This window comes from Mustela nivalis, assembly GCF_964662115.1.
Source record: "Mustela nivalis genome assembly, chromosome: 7".
NCBI classification, from domain to species: Eukaryota; Metazoa; Chordata; class Mammalia; order Carnivora; family Mustelidae; genus Mustela; species Mustela nivalis.
Genome location: NC_139026.1, coordinates 83,669,171 through 83,692,453, shown reverse-complemented (window position 1 = coordinate 83,692,453; position 23,283 = coordinate 83,669,171). Strand labels below are relative to the sequence as shown.

The 23,283-nt window shown below is 41.3% G+C and overlaps 1 protein-coding gene across 2 annotated transcripts in view; it reads right to left on the bottom strand.

The window, feature by feature from the left end:
* The window catches only part of ANO6 (anoctamin 6), a 186,634-nt gene that overhangs the window by 106,757 nt on the left and 56,594 nt on the right, over positions 1 to 23,283 (bottom strand). For both annotated transcript variants that reach the window (XM_082742293.1, XM_082742292.1), the window contains one exon: positions 5,376 to 5,455. In XM_082742293.1, the coding sequence (XP_082598419.1) occupies positions 5,376 to 5,455 (80 nt within the window). The remainder of the gene's footprint in view (positions 1 to 5,375; positions 5,456 to 23,283) is intronic.

The window sequence follows — 23,283 nt, the reverse complement described above, 5'->3', positions numbered from 1 at the left end:
ACAGCGTAGCGACATCTCCGCATGGATGTCTCAAACTTCACGTGCTGAAAACAGAATTTTTATTTTCCTCTGCGTATTCACCCCTCAAACTGCTCCTTCCATAGTCCCCCAGGGTCAAAAACCTTGAGTCATCTTTGACTGCGCTTTCTTGCACACCTCAGGTCTGATCTGTCAACAGATCCTATTGATTCTACCTTTGAAACATACGAGAATTGGAGCATGTCTCACTAACACCAGAATTAGCACTCAGGACCAAGCCACCGCCACCTCTCATTTGGGTTCCTGAGAAGTCCAAGCGGTCTCCCTGCTTCTGCTCCTACGCTTCTGTAATCTATTCCAAATACAGCCAAAGTGATCCTGTCAAAACACAGGGCAGGGCAGTCAAATCATTCCTCTGCTCAAAAGCCACCAGTTTATCCTCCAAAGGCTTACCCTTAATTGATTTCCCAACTCGTTCAGAATAAAACCAAAGTGTTCACAAGCGCCTATGAAGCCCCACTATCTGTTGTCTTCACCACATTTCATTCTGCTCATCACACTGGCCTCCTTCCATTTCCTCAAACGTATCTCAAACTCCTACCTCCAGATGTTTGTCTATGCTATTCCTTCTGCCTAGAACACCCTTCATCTAGATTTCCAAATAGTTTTTGTATCACCCCTGCTTTCAGGTCTTTTCACCTGTCCCCTTCTGCACACCCTTTTCTGAGACATGCCCTGACCATTCCATTTAAAGCCACAGCCAGCCCCTGCCCCAAACACATACGTGTTAATTCTTCCTTTACCCTTCTCTAAAGGACTTAGCATGTCCTAAGATCTTATTTATTTTGTCCTTTATGTCTCCCCCACCAAAACGTAAGCTCCAGAAGTACAGGGATGTTTTTTCTACTGTTCACTCTAGTGCCTCAAAGAACAGAGTAATATTTTAACTCTCGGGGATCGTATATATTTCCATCTAGTTAAAGACAATCAAATGTCAATTTCAGGAAATCAACAATATTTTCTGCAAAGCAGTATCTCCCCTCAGAAAGGGAGCCCAGTTACACAAAATCCCAAGCAAGGATAATGACTCTTCAGACCTCTTTTCTGCATAGACAGAAGTGTGGAACAAAGGGGACCCCCTCTCCCTCCACTCTGATCCTCCTCTTCCTAAGTCTCTGTCTCGACTTAGTCTTTCTAAATCCTGTAGTTTCTCATCATCTTCCCTGGTTTATCCTATTATGACCCTAATACTCTTTGGCGAGCCTAAGCTCTTATTATTTACTGCAAATTTGGCTGAAGCTAAACTAAGGAAAACAGCATCAACTGGCATGAAACAAGAGGTGGTTAGAGTATTCCTGCCTCTAAAAGCCAGGAGATTTAGACATAAAGCCCAAGTTCTGGAAAGGATGGAAAGAGGGATCTTATTAGCGAGACTCAGCTCATAAAATACAATTCTTTAGCCTTTCCTTTCCTTCCATGTGCTCTTGTGTTGACATCAGCCTGGTTTCCATCCAGCTAGCTACAAGCAGCTTCCCCACTGCTCCCCTGAAGTTCTTCCCCACACCCCATTCCTCCTGTGCACCCAGGTTCCTGGGTCAGTACCAAGAGAGTCAGGGTCTCTAGAAAGAGCCCTATCACTCAACCTTTCCCTACTCTTCCTGCACTCCTCAGGGCTTGGAATGAACCTGGGCTCCTCTGAGCCGGCCATGACTGATGAGCCCCTGGCCTCAGGTCACCTTTGCTCTTAAGCAGACCCGAGAGTGAGTGCACCAGAGGAAGCCTGGGTTGCCCTCCATCGGCATGCTACCACACTGCAGAAAAGCCTGTATCTGCTCCACTACTGTGTTGGTGGCTCCCCAGCCTCGGTTCTAACTGAACTGCCTCGTTCTGCAGCCTCTGCTTCAAAGTCTGAACTCAGCAAGGTTATCTGGGTATCTGATAATCCAGTCCCCAGACTACCTTTGGCCAAATCCCTTCTCCACAATCCAATCCTTGTCCTCATGAACCTAGCGTGTCTTCAGAGCCCATGTCCCTAAATGATGGCCACCCACCACAGGGTTCCCGAGCATCTGGCTATGTCACCGTTTCCTTCACTAGGTACCCCTTGAACTAACTGCTTTAAAAACTACAATAGGATTAATTATGGTTCATCAGCACAAGGGAACAGAAGTTAGAGATAACAATAATGTCAGAGAGAAAAAAAATAGCATAGAGCCGTACACCGTAAACCTTCACCGTACTGTGTCCGTCCTATCTCAATACACCTGGAAAAACAACAGTGTGGGACAACATTCAGAATAAAATACTAAGTTAATTAAGCAGATCACAAGCAGATTTTCACTGCGCTTAAACAAAGAACAGGATGGAGCTGGTCACAGCTCGAGCTACCACAACAAGGTCACCCAGTTACTCTCTGTGGAGCCAACATTTCACCAGGCCCCGTTCAGCGGGGGCCCCGTCCACACGTCCACGCCGCCTCAGGTGGGGCTGTGTCCAGCTGGAATGTCCCCAGCTCCTCACAAGCAAGAACACAGGCACCCAACGTCCGTTTCAGCTTGCCCCTGGGCAGTTCAGAGAGTCGGGACCAGCCGCGGAGGCCCCACCGAGACCCGGCCACGCGGGGGCTTTCCGGCGGCGTTTACCGATCCCTGATTTACGCAGTCCTGACCGCAAGCCGGCTGGACCTGACGCATCGCCACAGACACCTGAGCTGGGAAGGATAACTTTCCCGTTGCTTATCGTGCTGGGAATCAAGGTACTCAACCAGCATCGCTCGCGCGGGCCTTATATCAAACAAAAGAAAAACAGAAGTCCTGAAGGATACAAACCAATAATGATAAGCGTTTTATTCTCCCCATTGGCCAAACTGTATAAATACACTCCGCTGAAAACACGAGGCTCTTGATCCTTCTAAAATCTGAGCTAGCTGAGGATAAAGCCTGGGTAAATACCGTCTACGCCTTGCTGTGTTTCCGTTCACCTCAGCACACGGCAGCTGCTGCTTCCAGATGCCAGATGGAGAAAAACAGAGTGCTGAAACCTCGGCTCCTTTTCTTCTTCTCCCTCTTCTTTCTGTTTGCAGTTTCGCTTTCTGCCACGCTCCCTCTGCTCCTGGGTTTGTGCTGGTGCCCCTGGTTCGGATCTGAATGTTTGGTTTGGACCCACATACCTGGTTTTGTCCTGGCATCCGCCCAATCCACCTGCCTACACATGAGAGCCACCGGTTTTTACGGATGCTGTCGCTTTCTGCCTCCAAAAAAAGGCTTCCCTTGCATGTCGTGCCTGAGTCCCTCGGGTACTCTGTTCTCAAGGCGCCTTACGCGCCTCCTGTTTGTTTACCAGGGAGGCAGCAGTTTGGGAAAGATCTGTGTAGGAGGGAACTGAGGCAGGAGCCACGGTGATGTGGGGAGGAAATGCAAGCGGCTGTGGGCACGGTCCCTGCCGACGGGGGCGTGCAACGAGCATCAGAGGTGCAGATGTCTAAAAAGCATAAGAAAATCAGGGACTCCTTCCTAAACACAGTCTGAACTCGCAACTAGAGAAAGATAATAACTGGATACAGAAATCTTGTCTCAACCACACATCTAAGAAAACCATGCTTCACCAAGTTTAACTCTGCTCCTGTGGTCTCAAGAAAGGACTCTAGATATCGTTGAGGTGTGACAGTGAGAAAGAAAAACATGGGGAGTTAGCCTAAAAATCCCCTTTCAGCGTGGTGTTCTCAGAGCCATCGTTAAGAGAAATCTCTTAAAACATCAGTGTATCCTGTGATCCTCAAGTTCTACCCCTCGTCATCCTTAGACTCACCAGCCTTCACCCCTTGCAAAGGAAAACAAGGTGGTCAAGAAGCTGACACTGAAGGTAGAAGAACATTACCAGTGTGATTACAGTGTAGACTACCTGTTGCAAAGACCTCGCTGAGGCAGGCCAATCTCAAACCTCCTAAGACACTAAAATCTGTTCTTGAGAAAAATACTTTTATTTTCACACAGGGAATCAGTGCGAACCGTATAGGTGCTTGCCAAGCACATCAGCACTCTACTGCACACAGCTCTTTGTAGATTAGAAATAGTGCTTGAAGAGTATCAACGTGCAGCAGTTAGAAAATAAAACAAAAAAGGACCAGCTCCGGGAGTCTGTATCAATTTCATATTCAAATGGGAAAGATCTGTATCAATTCTGCTTTGGCGTTCTCACTGTAGAAGTTAGGGGAAAAAAACCACAAAACTGCCCTGCTACTTTAACTAAGATACAGGATACATTTGGTGGGCATTCGCAATTTTCCTTCACTGAAAATCTCATTGAATGTAACAGGGAAGTCATTGAATACGTGGTCTTTCTATTATAGCCAAGTGATTTTCACAGTAGGCAATCTGCTAGTACGCCACAGGAGTCCCACACTGTGAAATAAAATGGCATTGCAGATACAGTTTCATGTGCAATCCCTTTTCAGTCCAGAGCACTGCCTAGTTTCCTTACTCTTGGCTGAATTTAGTAAGTAATCCATAAAGAATGAGTGAGAAGAAGAAAAGCACATAATGAGTTCTCTCTTTTTTTTTCTTTATCAATAATACAATTGTGCTCTGCCAATTACTGGTGTAGCAACTGTTTGTCACACTTTGAAAATAAACCAAAAAAGCCTTTTGCCTTCCTGAAGTGGTAGACAAGCCATTTGCAGCAAGGGGCAAAAATAAGTAAATCTAGGTGGATCCTGGTGTACTTTTCCTACACATCTGGTGCAGTAATACGGTACGTGAGTCAGAGAAACACTTCTTCCCATCCCTCTCTTCAAACGAGCCTAATATAAAATCTATTTGCTAAGGACATTCTGCACGTGACATCCTATGTGCTTAATTTTCTTTAAACAAGGCATTAATAAAATCACAGTAGCATCTAATAAGATTTTTAATTCCTTGAGGGTGAGAACCATGGCTAATCTTTAATGAGCCTAATTTAGTGAGAGCAGTTAGTTCCCCCGTTGGTAGGAACAATCAACAAAACAGTCCTAGCCCTACGAGATACATCTATAAAGGTCGTATGACTGACGGCTGCATAGTGCAGTGGGAATCAGACTGGGCAATGTACCTGTATGTGCTCACGGGAGACTGGTTTCCAGAGTCACTGATGGCAGAAACTAACGGCAAAGCTACCCGTGAATGGAGGAGGAGTTTTGGAAGGAACGATGCTACTTTACTGCAGAAAGTACAAAACAGTATGAAGAATAAGTTTACACAAGACACTGTAGTTCAGGAACCCGTTCCCCAGAGAACCGGAGCTTTAAATACACAGCTCTGCCACTGAGGAGACCTGTGCCACATCTAGAGGCACTGAGGTCAAGATTTCATGAAAAACCTTCTGCATTTGGTGAGAATGGAAGAGGTAGTAATAGTACTTACAAACTCTGGGGTTCGGAAATCAGGCTGACTTTCCAGTGCTCCAAAACTGGAGACAGCTGTCTGTTCAATGTTGTCCAACACTAGAAATAAACAAAGAAAGCAAGCATGACTTTCACTGGCTCATAATACTTTTCTGCTTGTGAATCACCAGCATCGGTGTTTAACAACTGTATCAGCACTTGTGGCACACCTCCCAGGTTATGGGACTCAACACTCTCAGCCATCAGGGCCACTCAAAATCTTTAAGAGCTATTCCATCTATTGGACAAGGCCATGCTTATAGGATACTCTGTCTTAAAATGCTCGAGGCTAGATCAACTATGGAAAATCACTTAGTTTCCACTTGGAAGGACACAGCAACTGAATGTTGTAAAACTCTAGCTAAGGAACATTTTAGCCTATTAATGTTCTCTCTTCAACTATATCTCAGAGAACTGAGGTGGAGTCATTTGGGGTAGTAATTTTCTGTCTTAAAATCTGTTGACTAGCACTATCCAGTAGAAATATACTGGGTGCCAAATAAAACTTTCTAGTAGGTACATTTTGAAAATGAAAAAAAAAACGGGTAGGGGCGCCTGGGTGGCTCAGTGGTTTTGGCTGCTGCCTTTGGCTCGGGTCATGATCTCAGGGTCCTGGGATCGAGCCCCGCATCGGGCTCCCTGCTCCGCAGGAAGCCTGCTTCCCTCTCTCTCTCTCTCTGCCTGCCTCTCTGCCTACTTGTGATCTCCGTCTTTCAAATAAATAAATAAAATCTTTAAAAAAAAAAAAACGGGTAAAATTAATTTAGTAATATATTTAATTTGATATACCCAGATCATCTGAACATGTATTCAACATAAAAAATTATTAACAAAATAGTTTACTTTTTTTTTTATCCTAAGCCTTAGAAAGCCAATATGTATGTTATAGTCACAACACATTTCAATTTGGACTAGCTACATTTCAACAGCTTAATAGCCACATGTGACTGGGGGTCACTGTGTTTCACAGCAGTATGGGAGGGGAAAAGGAACCAAATCCACAGGCTGGTTTGTTCTGCAAACACCAGTCTCACCGTGCCCCCAAGTTCCTGATATGAATAAAAGGAACTGGTCCAGATCAAAAGATAAGAGAGAAAACAAGACAAAACAACCATTTGCAGTGTGTGCTTCCAGACTGGATCTGGGCTTGAACAAACCAGATGTAGAAGACTTAAAAGCAAACTGGGGAAATCTGAATATTAAGCATTGGATTATATTAAGGAGTTATTAATATTGATAAAGGTAACAACATCATTTGGACTCTGTGTGGGGAAAATGTTCTTAATTAAATGAACTTAAATATTTAAATGTCACATGCACATTTAAATAAATTTAAATATTCTAATTTATCAACAGGTCTAGCCTCTTCAATAAATCGATGATATGAAAAAGGCAGAGATTGAAAGAGCCTAAGGAACGTATCTCCAATATGTGTTTTCTTCCCCACACCATCAAACAATTACCTGAATTCTGACACTATCCACCTGAAGAGAGCATCAGACCATGGGTTAAGGGCTTGGTCCCACAAGACAGGCCCCAGCAAGTCCAGGCTGTCACTTGAGCTTCTGACTGACTGGCTGTAAATCAGAGGTTCCCACCACCCTCTCCTTGGGTTCAATTAATTTGCTAGAGTGGCTCACAGAACTCAGAGGAACGTTTACTTACAGTTATCAGTTTATTATAAAGGATACAGATGAATAACAAGAAGAAGAGGGTCAAAGGCAAGGTATGCGAGAAGAGGCACAAGGCTTAGATGCCCTCTCTTCATGAAGGCGCCACTCTCCCCACACCTGCACAAGCTCACCAACCTGAAGCTCTCCAACCCCACCCTCCAGGTTTCTACATAAGCTTCCTTACTTAGACAGGATTGATTGATCACAGGCCACTGGCAACTGATTCAATCTTCCCTCCCACCTCCTTGGAAGTCAGAGGGCAGGACTGAAAGGTTCAGCCCTCTAATCTCCCTGTGGGTTTCCATTGCAACCAGCCCCTCACCCTGGGGTTACCCAGGGGCTTTCCAGAAGTCCCGTCATCAACATAACAAAATGCACCTTTCTCTATCTCCTCATTTAGGAAGTTACCAGAGTTGCAGGAGCTCCTGCCTGGAACTGAGGAAGATCGAACATATTTCTTATTATAAAATCACAATATCACAACCACCATTAGCAGTATATGGTATCTGCATCCCAACTTGGACCAACCAGCTTTTTTAAAGGACATATTTATCAAAAATAGAAAGGCTGAGCATGGAATAAGCATTAAATTGTGTTAAGAAATTACTTTTAATTTTATTAAGTGTGATGTTATCTTGGCTTTGTCATGCCTTTTAAAAAAGTATTCTAATTTTTAAAGAATCCATTAGAGGCTTTTGGGAAGGAAAAGGTTGAGTCCCCACCAATCCAGAAAAAAATTCCCTTCAATGGTTCAAAAGAAAGCTTATTGGGGAGATGGATTAAAAGTGGCTATTCAACAAAACCAAAATGTCAGCCAACAATTCAGCTACCAAACTCTTAGTTTTGACACATCACTAAGAAACATCTCAATATCTATATTAGATTTAAGATCTACTCAGAATCTTGTCCACTAAATTCAGATCACTGTACACCTATGAACCGAAAGGTTGTGCCAGTAGCCATGACAATACAAACAAGTGATTCTTACTCTAGAAAAACTGAGCTTCTCACAAGACCCCTAAATGTGAACCGAAGCAGAAACCAGAAATAAACATGGTGGGCCAGAGCTTACAGAACTGCAGCCAAAGCCAAAATTACAGGGCTTGCCTCTGAGTACCCCAGAGGAATGTGGCGATTACCGTGCAGCCTTCTACACTTAGAGAATTGTAACGTAAGAAACTGGTTTATTCCAACATCAGAACCACGGTTGTCCAAGATAATCACAATCTTGAAGGGTGCTTCTAGAACGTGCTAAAATGTGTTTATACTGGTGGCTGTGACACGGAGTTGGAAATCAGTGATCTGCAACTTGGTTTACGCTAGGAAGGAAATGACCTAACGTCTTATATTTAGATATTAAAAATCAGGTATGTGGTATTTATGATACATTGTGTTGTGAGGTTTTCTTTTTTTTTTTTTTTTGGCAAAACCAGCAACTCACTGGAACATAATACTCAGATATTTCTAAAAATGAGTTTTGTGAATCAGATGAAGTGATCTGACTTTCGCATCTTATCTGGATTACTTCACAATTAGATGCCCAATTTAACCATGAGGAATCTGAGGTCAAAAGACAGGATAGAACTGCTGTTGAGTTTTTTGGGGTTTTTTGTTTTTGCTTTTTTAAGGAAAGACTTAAGAAAGTATGCATTTGCTGAAGGAGAAGAAACAAGATGTATTACCCAGATGTTTTATCAAATTAAAGACACGGACTGCAGCTTGAGAGGATTTGTGAGAGAAAATATAGAACTATTTATAGTTTTAGTTATTCTGTCGGTAATGGAAACTAATAGATTCACTGCTTAATGTCAACACAAAGGAGAAACTGTAAATTTGAGTGAATAAAAACAGAAATGGCTTTACTGAAACATCATCTAGGTAGAACAAAGCTGCAGCTGTTGCTCTCCTGACCTACTGCAGTACTGAGAAGCAAATGATTTATGATGCTAATATGATCATTATACTTCCACTACTGAAGGGCTCCCGTTACTGTTTGATATTCTCATTTCTGGTAATCTAACACAGCTGAAAAAGTTCATTTCTCAGCAAAAACAGTCAAAAGCAAGGTGACGCTTTGAGGGCTTTTTATGAAAAACAAGGCAGAATCGGGGGAAAAAACCTTCTAATATGGCAAAAATGTTAATTTTTTACCTTATATAAATCATTTTTCATTTACCATTTTGAAATGTATTTTTAGTACTGTCAACATGCCTCGCTAAACACAACGAAGTACCACTTTGAATGGCTTCATGGTAAGGTCATTTAATTTCAGCTGTTGGTACATAAAAGTATATTTTTGTGATCTCTGTGTTATCTGCTCATCAAAAAGCTGACTAGAGACCCGAAAAAGAGTTATTGTAATATGATGACCAAACTTTGGCCTTTACCTATTGGTGGAATTTTTGTATGGATTTACAAAGAAAGCACAATGGAAAGTCAGGTTCGACGAACATTCACTGCCCGGTTTTTATTTTACACGGTCATTTGTCATTAGGCCCTGGGGATACCAAGAAGAACCAGGCAAGCAAGTCTCCCTCTTCTTGAGAAAAAGAAAGTGAGACACGATGAATGTTAATTTTAAGCTCATTAGTAAGTGCCAGGCTACAAAGACTTACAGAATACTGAAGGAATACTTTGGAAAGCACATATCTATCAATTTGGTTTATGTAGGTAAAAGTCAAACAATTGAGGTTTTGGGTCAAAAGAAACCCATTAAAATTCTACTTTTCCAAAATTTAATAATTAATCACATAACAATTAGTTAAAAATAAAAGAAAAGCATGTTTTAAAAACTATCAAGGTAGAGTACCTGGGTGGCTCAGTGGGTTAAAGCCTTTGGCTCAGGTCATGATCTCAGGGTCCTGGGATCGAACCCCACATCGGGCTCTCTGCTCAGCAGGGAGCCTGCTTCCCCGCCCCCCGTACTTGTGATCTCTGTCAAATAAATAAATAAAATCTTAAAAAAAAAGAAAGAGTCTTATTCTAAAAACAAACCAAAAAACTATCAAGGTAGGTAGGTAAAATAAGATTAAAGGAATCCAGTCATTGGTGGTATTAGTTCTGACTGACTTGCCAGAAAAAAAGGAAGGGGCCCAATATCTAGAGGCCTTGTCACTTTAATGGGTTCATAACAACACAGTGGAAAGCTCACCAGAGAGTTGCAATTCATATGCTTATTCATCTATCAATTAGAAGAAATGGAATAACTAACACTTATTTTCCGACCGTAAAATAGATCACTTCTAGAGCAAAGCAAATTTGAAACTTATTTAAAGTGGGTGATAAAAGGATCAATTATCTATAATTTTATAACTTAGCCAATCTATTATCCATCAGAAAACATAAAAAGACCTTTCAGGAAATTCATGAGTAAAAAAAAAAACAAAGTGCCTGATAAGTAGTGCCCTAGCAATGAAAGTAATCAGAATTAGGCATTCACACTTTATCAAACAGCACCAGCATGGAAGTGAGTGGGTCCAACTGACGTATTTATTACGGGGATTGGTTGCCACTCCCATCCAAGTACTAACCAGGCCCCACCCTGCTTAGCTTCCAAGATCAGAAGAGATCGGCGTGTTTAGGGTGGTATGGCCTTAGACTGATTGGTTGACACTGAAATGACCAGACTCCTAGTGACCACATGAGAGACAGCAGGTAAAAATAGATGAACCTGGTGCAAAGGGCACTGGGCATGGATTAAAGGGATTGACAGAGTTCAAGTCCTGATTCTGCAACTTTAGCAGCATGATCCCAGGCAATAGCTTAGTCTCAGTTTATCTGAAGCTGTTAATAAAATTACTTTCCCTTGTTATCTCACAAGGCTGTGTGAAAGGTACAAATGACAACTCAAAAGCATGTTGTAAAACAATACAGCACTATATAAATTAAGTTCATGTACACAGACCCAGCAATATGAAAAACTATAAACAGAAATTTCCTGAGTGTGTTATTTTATGCTTGGCACTTCTAAATTTCTGATCTTATTTAATACAATTTTTATCTTTGTTTTCACAGATGATAAAAATTTCAGGTTATCAGTTGCCTAAAGCCAACCACCAAAAGTGACACAATGAGGATCTGAATTTGTCCAATTCCAGAATTGGACATATTTTTGAATATATTGATTTGTCTCCTCAGCTGCTATGAATAATTCCAAGGGTTCCCCCTATTGCTAAATGTAAGTTGATAAGAAATCAAGATAGCATTGTACATACAAGTCAAATAAATATTAACCAACAACCCATCTTTTTATTTTTTTAAGATTTTATTTATTTATTTGACAGAGAGAGAGAGATCACAAGTAGGCAGAGACGCAGGCAGAGAGGGGGGGAAGCAGGCTCCCCGCCAAGCAGAGAGCCTGATGTGGGGGCTCGATCCCAGGACCCTGAAATCATGACCTGAGCTGAAGGCAGAGGCTTAACCCACTGAGCCACCCAGGGCCCCCTAACCAACAATCTATCTTGAAAATCAAATGACAGAACGGTATAGTAAATATATCAGCACCATTAGAAGAACTAACGGAAAACCCCCACAAGATAAGTAAACAGATACAACATTCTGGCTGATGGTTAAAGACCAGAGCTAGGTAATAGGAGTACAAACATCAAGATAAACAAGTACAGAAACTGCCTTCAGGAACGTCACGACCTAGTGAACTTTTGTACAAGCAAAGAGGTATCAGAAGGGCGCCTGGGTGGCTCAGTGGGTTGAGGCCTCTGCCTTCAGCTTGGGTCGTGATCCCAGGGTCCTGGGATGGAGCCCCGCATCGGGCTCTCTGCTCAGCAGGGAGCCTGCTTCTCCCTTTCTCTTTGCCTGCCTCTCTGCCTACTTATGATCTGTCAAATTAAAAAAAAAAAAAAGAGGTATCAGAGGAATGGCCCATTCACCTTGGAAACGAGGATGTATTCACATATCCAGATTGGGGAGGATGTCTAATGATTTGCCAGGTAGTCCTACATCTGAAACTCTTCTCCCCTTTGACCAGAAGTCTCTGAAAACTGGTCTCAGCATTCACTGGGTATTTGACCTGAATGCTAGCACCCAACAATCACAATTCTTAAAGTAACTGCACACTTGGGCTGCCATTTCCTACCACTTCACACTTCCCAGGTATTACGTGGGTCCACTCAGTCTCGCTACCCACATCTTTTACACGTGAGCCTTCCCGACAGGGCCTGCATCACCATGTGGTAGGTGTATTTGGTCCTCGGGTTCTGGTATCTCTCTCTCTGGCCTGGGTTTAACAGGACCTATTGTATTTTGGTGACAATTAAGTAGGGGAAAATCTATTTCTCATATTCTCCATAGCCTGTAAGCCTGCAGATTATAGACCCTGTCATATTAAATGAGATTCTAAAATGAGGCCAAAGAGTCATCATAAATGAAAAGAAAGTTAAAAATGAAACATAAAACACAAAGACACGACGGTTTCTTTCAAGGCTGAGATGGCTGTGTTTTACCACTCAGGGCCGTGGACTTGAATTGTAAAACCTTTACACAGTTTAACTCTGTGGCTTCAGGCACACCATTCAACCCTGAATCTGTTTCCTCATCAATAAAGTGCAGATGATAATGCCTATTTCAAAAGGTCATTGTGGACAATAAATTAACTGACACACAGATAAAAGTGACTTGAAAAGTGTTAAGTACTATATAAATATTGGCTATTATCATTTTTTTTACTTTAATAAAGTCTGGCATTCTTAATCTTGTTAGGCACCAAGTTTTCTTCCTAACTTTTCACCTTGACTCTTCTTTTTCATAAAATAAATTCAAGTGTAAAAAAACAAAAACAAAAAACAACACAACATTAACTCAGCAAATATTTTTGAATGACCTCAATGTCCTATGCACTGTTGACTATTACTTGCAATGAAAAGAGACATGACTCAGGAAATGTTTCCTCATTTTTCTGAAAGTGGACGGGTAATTTTTTTTTTTTTTAAACCCCAGCTTGTTACTGGCAATAATGGTAATATTTAAATGGGAAAAAAAAAAGTGACATCATCCTCTAATCATTTCTGGAATGCAATTTCAAATTCAAATTGATGGTTTCTATTAGAATTCTGTGTTTCCCATCATAAGGCAAAAATGTGCTCTTTCTCACTCTCTTGTATGTGCTCTTTCTCTCTCTCAGATCATTCTGGAAGTGGAAGAAATAGCTGAAGGGGAAAGAAAAAGGAACAAAGGCAAAAATGTCATTATGAAGATGTCAAGTTTGTTAGGGTAAGGAAATTTTTGACTCATGTCTGAAACCCAGCACTATCCATCAGGCAATTTAGAAAATTAATAAATATTCTCCCTAAATTATGGTAAAAACTGCCTTGTTTCAAACCTTCCCCGTTGGCTTGCCATTTTTGATCAATATATTGTAATCACATTGATTCAACTACCTAAGCCAGAGCTGGGGTCATTCTTACTTTTCCCTTTCCTTACTTGACATTTGGTCAGTTACCAAGTTTTAACCTTTTTATTTTATTTTTTTTTTTAAGATTTTATTTATTTGAGAGAGAGCGAAAGCATGCACGCAAGTAGCACCGGGTGCATGGTGGGGTGCATCAAGAGAGAAAGGGAAAAGCAGAATTCCTGCTCATCAGGGACCCCAATGTGGGGCTCAACCCCAGGACCCCAAGATCATGACCTGAACCGAAGGCAGACACTTAACCGACCGGGCCAACCAGGCACCCCATTCTTTTCATTTTTAAACTCCTCCTAAGTACATTTTATCTGAAATGTGCATCCCTTCACTGCCTACACACACACACATTCTACTGTTTCTTTAAATTTTTATTCCAGTGCCACCAATGTACACCATTTATGGACCAAGTCATGTTACTTGCTCAACTTCATGCTCCTATAGCACTTTCCATTGTCTGGTAAAACCTGTCAGGTCACTAAAGGTGCCCAAAACCTCAACTTGCATTATTAGTTATCAAAATAGAGTATTTTTCAGTTGGTCTTCTAGAGTGTGGAACAGAAATAAAGAGGAGTGATTATTATACATAAATTTTCAGCTTTGTACTGAACAGAGGCCTAAATAATCACATGGTAGTTGCTCTCTCACAACAGGCCACCACCACAGAAGATAAAATTTGCGGGAAATATAGGTTTCCATCCCCCTCACTGCACTGTATGGTCCTGATTCATTCTTTTTCTCCGCTGGTCCATAAGCTCTCAGGAGGAAAAGCCGTTATCTTATTCTACTTCGTTTCCTCAGAATTTGAAACAATACCTAATATGTTACAGAATATCCGTAAGTGAGTGAACCAAAGATGGGATGAATTATAAGCTCTGTCATTCTAGAAAAGTTATTAGCGCTCTTCAATTTTCAGAATGTAGTCTGATTACTTACATAATCACACCAGAGTTTTTATAGTTCCAAAAACATCCTGCATTGGGCCACAGTGAAGTATGTTCACACTCAAGGCAGGCTACCAACACGGTGCTCCTCCAAGATAATATTCTTCCAATATTTTGACAGTATTTACAAAAAGGAGGATCTCTCGCTTTCCTCTGCACTGCCCACCGCCCCAGCAATGCATCAAACAGAACATGCTCCTTCCCACAGCGCAACAGAGTTCCACAGAGGAACAAAAGAGGGACCGTTCAGTGAGTCGCTTGGGCATCTCACCCTTCCAGCCCCACCCCAGTGGCAACTCTAAGGACTTCTTCGATCCTCCCAGTAGCAATATAATCCCCAACAAGAGCTCTGATAAACACAATTTTCTTCATCTTGTTATATTTCTGTGCTGTTTGGAGTGGCTTTAGCTCCTCTTACGCACTGCCTCTCCCTATTCCCGCAACTGTCCCCTGATAATTCTGCTCCGAAAATATACCTGGAAGTTAAACACGTCTGTTTTTGAAGAGCTGGGAACAATGATCCCATTATTCATTCGCACATCCCAACCAGGTTAGCTAACGCTTTTACAGAAAAGCCGACTGTATCTCTCACACTTCTCAGATTCCAACTGAATTCATCAGTTCCTTTCACCATCTTCAAAGTATTTTATTGTTCTACCCTATGTGAAACATAAAAACTTCCATTTTAGCAATTTTTCAGTGTACAATCATTGTACACTGGTGGCATTCATTCTGTTCACAATATTATGCAACCATCACCACTGTTTCCAAAACTTTTTGTTAATCACATCAGAGAGACTCTATAACTGCTAGGCAGTAACTTCCCATTTCTCCCTCCCCACAGGCCATAATAACGTCCAATCTACTTTCTGTCTCTATGAATTTGCCTCTTCTAGAAATATTTCATGTGAGTGGAATCATACAACATTTGACCTTTTGTTTCTGGCTCATTTCTCTCGGCAGAATGATGTCAAGGTTCATCCATGTCGCAGCACGTGTCAGAACTTTATGCTTTTCTATGACTGAATACTGCACTGTGTGTGCGGGGGGTGTGTGTGTGTGCGTAACAAACCACATTTTATTTATCATTCATTCATCCTTGATGGACACTTGGGTTGCTTCCACCTTTTGGCTGCCGTGAATAATACTGCAATGAACAATAGCAGACAAATATCTGTTTGAGTCTCTGTTTTCAATTCCTCTGTGTCTATACCTGGTAGTGGAATTGCTGAGTCATTTAGTAATTTAATGTTTAGCTTTTTGACGAGCCAGCAAACTGTTTTCCACAGTGGCTGCACCATTTCACATTCTCATCTACTCCACTGTGGTTGCTGGGCCTGTTTTTATTGTCATATCTTAGAATCCATTGCCAAATCCAAGGCCAAAGATTTACCCCTGTTTTCTTCTGAGAGTTTTAAGTCTTTAACTCTTATGGTTAAATTGTTGATCCATTTTGAGTTAATTTTTTTGTATCTGATGCAACGTTCAGTCCAACTTCATTCTTTTTACGTGTGGAAATCCAGTTGTCACAACATCGTTTGTCAAAAAGATCCTTCTTTCCTCACTGAGCGTACTTGGCACCCTTCTCAAAAATCCATTGGCCATAGATGTACATTTTTATTTCTGGACTCTGGAGTCTATCCTACTGGTCTATGTTTATCCATATGTTAGTACCATACTGTTTTGATTACTACAGCAGCTTTGTAGTAAGTTTCGAAATCAGGAAATGTGAGCCCTCCAACTTTGTTCTTCTTTTTCTAAGTTGTTTTGGCTATTCAGGGCTCCTTATAATTCGGCATGAACTTGAGTCAGCTTTTCCAGTTCTGCAACCTTTACCACTTTAAAAATTAAGTTTTTAAAAATTCAGATTTAATAGCATTGATAATAATCAATCATGTAAATGAAGAGTGACTTTATTTGATTTTACCAATTTGGTGTTGTTTTTTAAAGCTTGGCTAAGACAGTTTATGCTCTATAAAGGACAAGTGGTATTAATTATAGAAATATGTTGCAACAATATCTTGGAAAGCTATTACTATCACTTTACAGTTCAACTGGCCCAGGCCTCCCAGGACCCTCAGGGTCCTGAGTTTGCAGTTGGCTATAACTCAGCTGAAACCCGGTCCTAGTCGCTGACCTGTCAGTCCCCAGATTATAGTGATTATACAGTGTCCTGGGGATGAAAGAAGACACCACCCTTAAATTTCTATTGTCTTTAAACTCAAAACACATTGAGTTGTTACTCCTTGCTCACCCTACCCAAGTAGGCCTGATTTCAAAATGAGTTTTTGAACCCTATGAGGGATAAGAACATAGAAATGCAAGAAAAAAAACAATAATTATACACACACACACACACACACACACACATAGGCCCACAGTCCCTTACCCTTATCTGAAATCTTTGATGCCAAAACCTCTGTGTTTCAGAATTTAAAAAGAAAACAACTGGAGAGGGGGCTGGAGAGGAGAGGTGAGCCTGGGGCAGCACAGATTGCACGGAGCACTGGGTGTTACACGTAAACAATGAATCATGAAACACTACATTAAAAAGGGGGGCTTTGATATACAAAAAAAAAATAAAAATAAAAGATAAAAACATTATTTCAAAAAAAAAAAAAAAGAAAGAAAATAGCTTTTATGTATATAGTATACATTACTATGTACCCTCAGTGGAGTCTGGGGCAACATCCCTTAATCAAATGAAGTCAGTTTTATAGCCAAAAATATGAACACGCACTCTAAGTGGGATAAATAAGATATATAAATAGCCTCATGTTGGCTGAGGTCCAGTGTCTCCACCAAAACTGTCAGGTGTTTTTTGGTTTGTTTTTGTCTTTGAGTATAGTTGGCATACAGTGCTATGATCTGTCAGGCTTTATAACCAAATGAATTACCAAAAAAATTCTTTTTAGCACTTTTAAGATTTTTGAATTCTAAGTAAGGAAGTGTGAAAGTTTAACTACTAAGAATGTATTTAGCACACAAAACAGAAGATCTCAAAACCCAATTACACAGCTTGTCATATATACACAGAGCAAAAGGCTCACAACTGCCTTCGAATTGAAGACGAGGAAGGACCTCTTCTTAGATTGTCATCATCACTCATCATCTCACATGTTCAGTATTTGCCAAATCAGTATTTTCCCCAGGAATCAGCTACAAACAAACTCAGAAAGCGAACCATAAATTTGCATTAAAAAAACAGAATTTACATGCCATTTTTAATGATCAAATTGACAGAAAATAATTACTAACACCTAATAGAAGCGAAGGAGCAGAGAAGACATACAGATTTTGCTAGTGTCAGGTTGTACGAGTTTGTGGTTGGCAATTTGGAAAAATGTAGCAAAAGCTTTAAACTCGTCATATTCTTCAATCTATTATAATTCTATTTCTAGGAAACAATTCTTGCTTAAGTCACTGAGGACATGGCTACAGATAATACATAATGCAATTATTTAAATAATTTTGTAGAAGAATATTCATCACACAGAATTTTGACAATGTACTTCAATGTGAAAAAGTAAAACTGCATATAGTATATGCCCCAAAGAACTGAGAGCAGGAACTCAAACAAATATTTGTATATACCCCTGTCCATAGCAGCATTATTCACAACAGCCAACAGGTGGGAGCAAACCATGTACCCAACTACAGATGAACGGATACACAAAGTATACTATGCAATATTATTTAGCCTTAAGAAAGCAAATTCTCACACATGCTCTAACACGGATGAATCCTAAGGACAGTATGCTAATTGAAATAAAGCTGATCACAAAAGGATAACCACTTTATGATTCCATTTATCTGAGATCCCTAGAGGAGTCAAGTTCAGAGACAGAAAATACAACAGTGGTCATCAGAGGCTGAGAGGAGGGAAGAATGGGGAGTGACTATTTAATGGGTGCAGAGTTTCGGTTTTGTAAGAAGAAAAACTTCCAGAGATGGGTGGTGGGGACAATTGCACAACAATGTAAATGTACTTAATCCCACTGAACTGTACATTCAAAAAGGGGTTACAAGTAAGTTTCAGGCGATGTGTATTCTACCACTGTGAAAACAAAATGTCGTTCTGCTAATGACTGTGGACGAAGCTGCCCTAGGTAGCAGGCACCGGGGGTCCCAAGACAGAGGAACATAAACAAGATACTATGCCTTACCCTCCTTAGCTGGAGAGCTCTCTAAAGGGTTGAGTCCATAACCACTCTGTGGTGGAGGCATAGAGGGCTTTTGTGGTGCTAGGGCTCTTATCTCCTTGCCTAGATTTTAAATCTCCCTTTTGTCATGAGCTGTTTTTAATAAACTGTAGAGTATATAAAACTAGCAAACAAACAAAAGCCCTATATATACTACATAATCTAAATTTGTATGGGGTAAAAATAAACTGAACCCGAAGATAATGGGTGATGGAATGTCAGGTGTTTTCATTTTTTTAGTATCTGTCTATGTTTCCCAATTTTCTACAGTGAACATGTACAAAACATGAATATGTTAAGGAAGGGTCTCAATCTTTTTTTTTTTTTTAATATTTTATTTATTTATTTGTCAGAGAGATAGAGTACAGGCAGGCAGAGTGGCAGGTAGAGGCAGAGGGAAAAGCAGGCTCCCTGCGGAGCAAGGAGCCTGAGGCGGGACTCGATCCTAGGACCCTGAGATCATGACCTGAGCCGAAGGCAGCTGCCCAACCAACTGAGCCATCCAGGCAACCCCGGAAGTGTCTCAGTCTTAACTACAAGCCAAGTTCTTGATTTCCACCCTCCACTATGCCCCCCTCCCCTGCCAAAAAGACTTTCTATACGCCACCTCCGTCTTCCCCATCTCATGAGGAAGTGGCCCCCAAATCTACCAAATTAATCAGATCAAAATTACTGGAGTCCTCCCTGGCTCCTTTCCCTCATACCCCTGCATTTAACTCCTCAATAAATCCTATCACCTGAATTTTCAAAGTCTACCCAGATTTTAGTTTAAGCTACCAGTTAAATAATGGACCCAGAAAGTAGCTACTTCTCACCATTTCCATAGTGCCTACAGAATACCAGCTACCAATTAAGGACTCCTTATATTTCAATGCTTGTTTTATAGCTAAGTTCTTTTTATATAGAGTTCATCCTCCGTTCATCCTCACAACAGCCCTATAGGGTAAAAATTAAGTATTATAGTTACCTTCATATCACTGATGAAGAGGCATAGAAAAGTCCAGCGTTTTGTCCAAGACCAAACAGCTAATGAGCAGGAGAATCAAAATTTGAACTTAGGAGACCAGAAGCAAGGCTTATAGCCATATTACACTGCCCCTTGGCCTTAGCTTGCTCTCTCCCATTATTCAAGTCTCTGTTCAAAATGCATGCCCCAGAGAGGCTGTCCTTGAAATCCTAAATTTAACAGCCCAAGAGTAGAGCCACTGTTCTCCATCACCTTGCCCTGCTCTACTTTCCTTTAGGACTTAATAATAACTTCCTTATTATATATTAAGTGAGTTCCATGACGGAGTTTGTTTGTAGATGAATCCTAAGCACCTAGAACAGTACCTGGCAGTGCTAGGGACTCCATAATTATCTCAATGACTTACCAAATGGATGCATAACTTCTGTAAGGCTGGCTGCTGAGTCAGATCTGAATTCAAATCCCAGACCTACCACTTCCACACTGTGTGAATTGGGGCCATTTATTCAACCTTTCTATGCTTCCAAGTCTACACCTGAAAAATGGGAATGATAGTACTTCCTGCCGGGGTTGTTCTAAAGATGAAATGAGTTGTGGCATGTGAAATGTTTAGCGCATTCCCTGCACACAGTAAACACTAAATGAATATTAACAATAAGTATTATACAAGGAGGGAGAAAATGATGTATTTGAACCTTCATGAAATTCTTTTTCATTTTTTTAAAAAGACTTACAGTCTTCCAAGTATGTCAAGAAATAAGAATGCTGACAGCACTTTATTCAATGTTCTAGTAACTCAAAAATTAGGAGAGTGTCTGTAAATTCAATCTGATACTTAAAAGAGATCACAAAGAGAACTCAAGACATGTAAATTCCATTTTTATGCATTCTCTACTGTATTATCTAAGTATTTCTAAATCATGCATATTACTTAAATTTTGAATGTATGCATATATTTTCTAAGCTACCAGTTAAATAACAGACCAAGAGGACAAAAATTCCTTTCATGTGGATTAATTTTAACAGTTTAGGATATTATTTTAGGTGAAACAGAACTGAATGCCTATATGGTTAAGGTGGTTTAAATTCATATGTGGTCACTGCATCTTCGTGCTGCCCATGCTCAGCAGAAACACGACAGAGTCAAGGGGTACTCTAGCCGCAAAACCTCATCCTCTTCCCTTTCACCCTCTAGAGCCCAGGGAGCTTGGCGGAAGTGGCCACCCAGACCCCACGCCCCTGTCATTCCCTTGTGCGGAAGCGATGGCCAGAGCCAAGGCCATCTTAAGTGCTGAGAACGCGGGGGAATGTGCTCTGAACGAGTGGCTGTTTGAGGGAAACTCACACCCTGAGTGGAGAGACAGGCGTTGAGGCAAGAAGCATCCTTCCGGATACACAAGCGCCTCTCGAGGAGGTCCCAGGGATTGAACCCAGGCCTTCTGATCCACAGAAAAAGTAACCAAGTCTGGGGTCTCTTTCTTTCCTTATACTTGTATTCTGTAACTTGAAATACTATCTCATTTGCCAGCGGGTAAGAACCTCCCACTACTCTCCCCAGTAGATGAGGCAGGGCACAGAGACAGGGGTGGGGAGGCAGGCAGCCCGCCCACACAGGAACATTCCAGTCCTAATTTGGGAGCTCTTTATGTAATGCATTAGAAGGCCGTTTCTTTTAGAATCCCATCAGGGACTTCAGTCATGTGATTATCTTCCAGCTGGCCAGATGCAGCAAGAGAGGTTCAAGTACTTCTACTCCAGAAAATACCACAAAGTGGTTATTTGAGATGTTAAAAATAAACAGATCATCCAAATATAGCTAAATCACCTAGAGATGCAAGGTATTTAAATTCTCTCAAAATATGCATTTAACATGCTAATTACAGAAATACTAATACAAATGACACTTAAAGCTGATTGCCTTTCCCTGGGGAGTAATAATCCTGAGGCCTGTTCCAGAATCAAATGTCTTAAATTACTGGCCCTTTGTGAGTTCATCTCATGCCTGCTTTGTCCTTGTCCTTCCTTCCTGTGTACCAAATTTATATAAGCATAGGGCTTTCACACAAAATAATATCAACCATTTCTGTAGCATGCAATATGAACTAAGTCCTACAGGTCTTTGAGATATAAAAACATCCATTAAGATATTTACATATGAAAGTTTTAGGTAAGAAAAATAATACAAGTGACCATCCAGGAAGGACAGATGCCACCCAGGGTTGGGAAGCTGAAGGTGCTCCTCAGCGGAACTGGCTGGGGGCTGGAGGAGGTGGTCCTGAAACCAAGCTCTGAGCGAGGTACCAGAGGAAATAGGAGACCACCTCAGAGACTGCTCTGATAAGATAATCCAGGCTGGAACTAACAGAATGACGGTGGTAGTGAAGACGAACAGAATTAGATGGAGTCCAGGGATATTAGGGCCTTAGAATCTACAACTCCTGTGGGTGACGGGAGGGAAAGCAAGAGACGCCCGGTCTCAGACTCCTGTCTGCCCTGGGCAACCAGGTCTGCAAAACAAGAAGGGCCTCCGGATCTTCAACGTCTCCTTTGCCAGTTTCAGTGAAGAAGTCTTAACCTTCTGGTTTGTAGAGGAAGTGGAAAAACTAGGTGCTTTGAGAGAGAAATGTCATAAAGTCCCATGCACGAATCAACTGCACTACACGTTATTCATTCAAGCAACGAGCAACTGCCGGGGGCCTGCCATGTGCCAGCACTGGCCACGGCTCTGGGGCTGTGGCAGTGACCAGTGACAGAGGACCCTGCTCCCCGCCCCCGCCCCCACCCTCCTTGGCCTAAAGCCTCCTCTTATGCCTTGGTTCCCATTCCCACTGGCTTCTTACTATCCGACATTCAGCATTTTTTCCTGACTTCGACCTACTCTTCACTTGCCCCTCGTTGACATTTTTCACGCTCAAATTTCTTCCACCTTAAAAAAAAAAAAAAAAAGAAAAAAAAAAAAAAGAAAGAAAAGGCCCCTTGCCGTGGGCACTGTCACACTATCAAAATGTCAAACACACATGCCCTTTGACCCCACAACTCCATGTTAGGAACTTGTTCCAGAGAAATTCCTGTGCACATATATACGTAAGGACACACAAGTAAATATGCACAGGTGTGTTCAGTGTAGCGTTGTGTGAGAAAGCAAAGCTGTCTAAATATTCAAATATCTAGAGAATCGACTCCAACACACTAGAAGACTATATACACCTGCTCCATGGGATGAGGTCTCTGAAATACACCGGTACAGATATAAGCTTTAGCAGACCCTCTGGCCATAAACCCAATTTTTGTAAAGTAAGTGTGTATCACTGTGTGTGTGTGCTAGAATATGCACAGAAGAATCTAGAAGGATATACCTCAAATTATTAATGGTGGTCATACTTGAGGGAATGCAGTTAAAGAGGCTGTTCTCAGTCATATTTTTTAATGTTTAAAACTTTTACAATGAGTACATACTGCTCTGATAACCAAAATAAAACAATAAAGATAAGTGTTTCCTTCCTTCCTGAGAAGGAAACACGACTTTATCAGCCTTTTCTACTGCATCTGCTGCATTACAACATAGTCCAAAATCCTTAATACTAATGCTACGGCTCTAGGTGGGCAGGCATCCCTCGTACGGGGACCCAGCCTCTAGCCACCTGCCACTCAACCCTGGCTAAGATCATCCGTGACTCGCACGCTGCC